Source organism: Choloepus didactylus, chromosome 19 (assembly GCF_015220235.1).
Source record: "Choloepus didactylus isolate mChoDid1 chromosome 19, mChoDid1.pri, whole genome shotgun sequence".
NCBI classification, from domain to species: domain Eukaryota; kingdom Metazoa; phylum Chordata; class Mammalia; order Pilosa; family Megalonychidae; genus Choloepus; species Choloepus didactylus.
In genome coordinates, this window is record NC_051325.1 from 15,188,613 (window position 1) to 15,195,227 (window position 6,615).

The 6,615-nt window shown below is 47.1% G+C and overlaps 1 protein-coding gene across 1 annotated transcript; it reads right to left on the reverse strand.

Moving 5' to 3' along the window:
* Positions 1-4,680: 4,680 nt before the first annotated feature.
* LOC119516150 (60S ribosomal protein L35a-like) lies at positions 4,681-5,007 on the reverse strand. Its single transcript, XM_037812360.1, has one exon. It carries the CDS (start codon positions 5,005-5,007, stop codon positions 4,681-4,683), a length of 327 nt encoding a protein of 108 aa, XP_037668288.1.
* Positions 5,008-6,615: the final 1,608 nt, after the last annotated feature.

Here is a 6,615-nt window from a genome sequence, read left to right on the forward strand (position 1 = left end):
TACCCTTGCAATAGCACAGCAGCGTTGGCAGGGATATGGGAAGGCAACTCTGTGTGTGGAGACGTGACATCACCTGGGTAGACTGAAATCAGCCGTGGTCGTAGTATTTATGCCTCAGAAATTGGCCAACACTACAGATCAGAGCATTTCCTTCCAGAGAGTTGGTTGTTAAGCAGTTACCAGCACACCTCTGCTCGTTCCTGACCTAAGCAGTTTAATTCATTTAAAAGAAGGGCTGCATCATACTTCACTTCGAGAAAATCAATCTCTCTCTAGCAAAGCATTAAGGAAGATAATGTAGCCTGTCCAATTCTATTACCCAAAACCTTCCTACCAAAGGAATGAGCAAAATTAGTCTGATGCTGTCAGCATCTCAGGGCAATTTTGGGAACAAGTACCCAATGCCAGATAACCTCAAACATTGCCATTAATATCGGTTTCTCCGGAACTTAGCAGCGTACAGAGTGCAACTTGGAAAGAGGCATAGCCCTCCTTCCAGAAAGTTCATGACGGAAAGGTACCGACTCCGGTTTTCCAGGCCCTCCATAGACAAAAGCCTCTGGCATGCAACCCACTTGAGGAAAGCAAAACCCAGAGAGAAGCGAGCTGTTGGAAAGTCATCAAGTTCAGTTGTGGAGAAACCTCAAAACAGAAGTAGAGTCCATCCACGTTCAATGAGGGTGGGTTTCTGGAAGGCAGAGCCAAGACTGTGAATTAATGTGGTTGATTTCACCACTGGCTCCATTTCTTCAGCCCTCTCTGTGTTCTTGTTCTTTGCTGTATGATTTTGCAATTTCTCCCATGCAAAGGGCAGATTATTTCCCTGCCCCCCTGCCTTTGGGCTTGGCCGTGTGCCTTTCGCCAATAGAATGAGGTGGAAGTGGTGGCATGCTGTAAGAGGCCTGGCAGGTTTCCTCTTGCTGTGTGGTTCCTCTGCTATCACCACGGAAGGGCAGCCCTGGCTAGCCTGTTGGGCTAGGAGATGAGAGCTACATGGATGCAGCGTCCCTGACGTTGCAGCCTGTGGTGGAGTCACCCCAGTCCACCTGCGGACACCTCAGCCCACCTGAAACAAGAGGCGGGGAAATGCACAGAGAAGCCCAGCCCAGGTCAGCCCAACCCAGGTGACCCACAGACAAAGAGCTCAGGTGAGATTCGCAAAGCCACCCCAATCCATCTGCAGATGTGCAAACAACAAAGGCTACTATTGCACGTGACCGAGACTTTTTGGTTGTTTTTTCTTTCTCCAGCATTATGATGGCAATAGCTAAGTGACATAAGCAGTAAGAAGAAAGTTATTTTCCCTTATTACAAGGAACCATTCTTCAAGGTTGAAATGAGTTTATTCCATGAAGCCTCTGAAGATTTACACTGTCTTATTCATTTTGTAATCTCCAAAGCCTCCTCCAGCACCTGGCACTTGATAAATGTGTAGGCATGTGTGTGTGTGCCAGGGAAGTTGTCCCCATAGAAGCTACCTCATGGACTGCCTCATGAGGTAGCAAGCTTTCTGTCACTGGAGAAACAGTACTATCAGTTGTTTTTCGTTGTTAGGGTACTATTAAAGGCATTTTTATTAAGTGGATAAATGAATCAGGACTCATTCACATGGAAGTGACAACGAAGGCAGCTGGGATGGGCTCGATTTCCTGGCTTACAATCTAAAATGTTCCAGGGTCTACCAGGTTTGGACCATGTTGTCAGGACCCAGCCCTCCCCTTCTCTCGGCTCTGGGTTGCTCCGTTCTCTGCATCAAGACAAACTTTCCCTGTGGAGACAATATGGCTGCTGGCCGCTCCTGGCCTATGGGCTGTATCTTCTCAACAAGAGACTTCCTGTTCTCCCAGGTTCCCAGAAACACCCTCAAAGTGTTCACAGCCCACACTGCACCAATCCCTGTGGCCCAAACGATTCCGATAGGCCAGGCTGTGTCGTATACCCTCCTCTGAAACCATCCTGGGCCAAGGAGGGAAGGTGTGAAGCTGTGATGAGCCAGGCTCGCCTCACAACCACCACTGCAGAGGGAGTTGGACGTGGACGGAGGGAAGGAAGAGGTGCTGTCTTCAGGGGGTTCCCCAGCACTGACTCTGAGATGGGACACTGCATACAGAAGGCTGACTGGGGCATGCTCTGGGGAAGTAAACCTCAGGAGGTGAGGGGGGACGGTGGGGACCGAGCAGGGGCAAGGGTGATGCAGCTGTAGCCAAGGACTCCAGGGCAGACTGGAGCTGGGATGGCCCATCAGTGATGACCCAGTTTGAGGTGGGCAGGAAGGGAGGCCTTAGTCTCGCCGTATGGCCCAGTCGTTGGCTGTGGGTTGCCACCTGAGAGGGAGCATGGCCTCGGGGATCTCTAGGAGCTGGGGGATCTGCACACAGTGCCTCTGAGTCTGCTAAAGAGGGTCCTCAAAGGAATTCCGGGGTCTCCTGCCAATGCAAGGGGCATGAACACTGTGCACCTGCCAGACGCCAACTGGAGATGTCTGAAATCACCTCCAATGCCAATGCTGTGATTCCATGGGCTGAGAAGGAAGGGAACACCCTTCAACTTTCAGACTTCATTCCCTCTGACATTCTCAGAAACATGAGAACCGTCTCTTTTGGAAAGAGCTGCGGGTTTCACACCTCAGAAAAACCCAACCACAAGCCGGCACAAGCAAGTTCATCCTGAGCAAGTTGAGCATGGAGGGGCGTTCAAAGACACATGGCAGCAAGTGGACACATAATAAACATATGCCCTCTGCAGAGCCCACCTTTGATCCTAATTTTGAAATCTTAAAATTCACAAACTACCAAAAAATTTTGTATAAATAATAGAATATAAAGATACATGCTGAAATGCTAGCTGTGGCTGTATTTGGATAGAGATGTTTGATTTTTTTTTTTCAACTTCAATCTCTTTCCCAAAATGTTGGTGAGCATATATTATTTTTATAACAAAACAAATTCAAGAGATGTAAAAGGCAAATAAAAAGGCTCACATGGTGCTGTCACATCAGGCAGTCCATGGATGCTGCTGGAGCTGGGGCTGGGGGCTATAGCTCACCCCACCCTGAAGCCAGAGGGGAGAAGGGGTCCTGGTGGGCACCTTACCCCTGGTATTCCCTTTCCAAGGTGAGAGAGTCAGTAGGGACAGAGGGTCTTGTCAGTGAAAAATTGCAAACCTTTGGAGTAGCAGTTCGCAGCAAAGAATGTGCAATGGGAGTTAAAGAAGTAGGAAAGACGGTTTTTGTTTTACAGCTGGAGAAGTAAGGAATCAGATGGTTCAGCCACAGGCTAAACTTTGCTTGGGCCCTAGGCAAAGAAATCAGGAAGTCAAAACCCATAACAATGTATTTAAATATTAAAAAAGAAAGCAGAATTTGAGGTTCCACCATGAATAGGATTCTGAGCCTCTCCCTCAACTATGAAGTGCATGGACTGTATACATTTTATCTGGCTCCTCAGATGGGAAGACTGGGTAAGGATTGGTGGTTGGACGAGTCCATGGGAATACAGGGTCCTGGGGTCAGTTTGTTGTATCTGAACATTAAGTCCCAGTAGACCAGACCTATACCCTATTTACTCCTGGGCAACGCCTTAGGAGACCAACCATGCAACATTTCCCAATCTGTGAGGCAGCTAGTGTCATCTGCATGCTAGAAGTGGGAGAACCAGACTCACAGGTAATGCCATTTGCTAAGGAAGAGATGGAGCTCCTGAGTTGCAAACCAGGCCTCCAAGGCCAACAGCTCAAACTGTCCCTGTGTTGTGGGAGCCACTAAAACAGACATGATGCATTATACTGGGCTGATAAAGGAGTCCTGGACTGCACCTGAGTATTGAAGAGCCTAGGTCACCATCGGTAAACCTCCTCCCTAGACTCTGGTGTCTTAAGTGTCATTATCATTATGACTATCAACTGTGATAACATTGCATTTATTATATTGCAACTACTTCTAAATATGTGTGCAGGTTTACAATACAAAAAGACAGCAGTAGTAAAACTGTAATCCATGAAAAAAAGAATCATTAAATAAGACCATGTATGGGAACAAAAAGTGGGAAATTTCTCCGGGTTTCTCCCTGCCCATCACTCTAGTAAGTCAACTTTTATTCTAATGATTTGGCCATGGTCTGGCCTGGCAGAACTCTCATGGGAGACAGAAACCAACAAGACTCATTGGTGCACCCAACTAAAACATACATATAAAATAAGAAGATGAAGGCATGGTATCTCTGGGCCTGTTTTAGCCACTTTCTATGTTTAATGTAGTAATTAGCAGACCTTTAATTTCTAGAAACCTGGTGCCTCTGCAGGACATAAGTAAAACACTCAGACATTCTGTAGTGCTGCTTCTGTAAATACACAGCTGGTCACCAGCAAGCAACACCTGATGAAATGGTACCAGGCTGGGGAGCGGGGAGAGTGACTTCAAGTTAGGCAATTGGGGGGAAGCTGCCTTTATCTCTGAGTGAACTGACCATTTGCAACCTGGCAAGGACAGTCAAGAGGGACCCCTTCACCCACTTGGCATTTGCAAGGCCCCCTGAAGGGGTACAGGAAATGCTGAATGAGGGTTTTCTTGGGGAACAGGACATGGAAAGCAGGCTTGCCTCCAGATACCCTCCCAGCCATCATCCCAGCCTGCCATCCTCTTTTAACAAATTCACAATTGTATTTATTTAATTCTCAGTTAGTTTAAATCCTTGAGGGGTACAGCATCACATGGATTCTGTGTCCAATGTCCTTCGCAGGAAGTTCGCTCCAGAATTTGGCACCAACGATGCTCTTGTTTCCGTGGACGCGGGTTACCTTTCCCCAGATGACGCTGGTTTTCTTAAGTTTGCCGCCAGGGGTCGCTGTGCTGTTTTCTGCTCCGTGCACATAAGCGCATCTCTTGCCCAAGCAGAATTTCATCTCGGACATAAATGCCTTCAATTTTAAGAAGAGTCTGTGCTCCCGCTCCTCCCTGAGACCCCACTTACAGCCAGCAAAATTGACCTTGGACCGCAGCCTTCCAGACATGTCTGCCGTTTTAGACATCCTGTTCCCAGCATCCTCCACGGGCTCCAAGATGGCGGAAGGAGCAAACCTGCACCCCGGCATAAGGCCGAGCTTCAATGGGAGCAGTTCAGAGTCTTCCTGGGAGGTGCTGTCTTAGGCTATGTTTACTATCTTGGGCTGGGTTCCCTCAGACAACAATTTAAGTGCAAATGCTTTATTTGGGAGATAAATCCAAGAAATACCAACCAAGTGGAGAAGTGAGACAATGAAGAGGAAAACAAAACCAAGCAAACAATCAAACGTGATAATGAGCAAGTTACAGAGGTGGGCAACTGGGGCTCAGTCCCATTGGAGAACCTCTGGAAGGTGGTGGAAACTCACTCCGACGTAGCATGAACGCTGGAGTGTTTATCCCCCAACTCCTGTCAATCCTTGGTGGCTACCAGGGACCCCAACTTCCAGGCACTTCCAGGAGTGGTGATGCAGGTACCGACGTTAGGATGCTGTGTTGAGCAGATACAGGAAGGGTACCAAAGCATCTTCCCCAGTTGCCTTGGTTGGCAGGCCTCCTGGATTCTAATGCTTTGGACTGGATGTCCTTCTGACTTGCTTTTGACCCATTCCCTTGCCTCGACCTCACACCTCTGTGTGCTTCCTGATGACCTGGTTTCTGATCCAAAGCTGGCTTGGACATCCCTATTACTCCCTCTGACCTCTCACTGCTCATAAGACCCTTGCTCCATCCTGACCCCAGTTATGGGCAATTCCTTATTATACCCCTGGACCAAGCAATGGTCCCAGTGTGCAGTTATCTAGAATCAGTGGCATGCTGGTAAATGTTTAACCACCATTCTCTGAGAGGAAACAAAACCCTGATTTGTAGCATTTCCTATTTTCATGGTGTAAATATTCTTGCCGTGACTGCTTTCAAGCTGCCAAAGTGATGTCACAGCTGGGAAGAAGAGTACAGTAGCTCTACATTATTTAGTACTTCCACGATAAAAAAGCAGTAGACATAACCTCAAGATGACAGGTAATAGGAAAATGTTGTAAAATAATAAGGAAGTGATGAATTTTAAATATTTACTGCTTTTGTTTTTAATATAATGCATTAAATTATAGCTTCATATAATTTAATTTATAATTTGTAATAGTAGCTATTTTTTACAACCGGCTCACAAATTTCTGAATATTTTAACAAGTGGCACTCAGACGCTGTTAGAATTTGACAGAAGTATGGAGAGGGAAGTGGAGGGGGAGGGGAGGGGGAGGGGAGGGGGGGAGGAGAAGAGGGAGGGAGAAGGAGAGAGAAGGGAGAGGGAGAGCTATGCCCAGTCAGTCACCAGCTGCTTTAGCATCCAGTGGGAGCAACAGATACATAAATGAAGACTGTAGGCTCAGGGCTTTAAGGAATGCCTCCAAAATTTCCTAAGCATCAGAATCAGCCACAGGGTTCTAAATACATGGGATCCCAAGAAAGAAAAGCCCAAGTGAATTCCACCAATCATTGCAAGAAGAATTAATACCAATCCTGCTCAAACTATTCCAAAAAACTGAAGAGGAGGGAACACTACCTAACTAATTCTATGAGGCCAACATCACCCTAATAATAAAGCCAGATAAAGATTC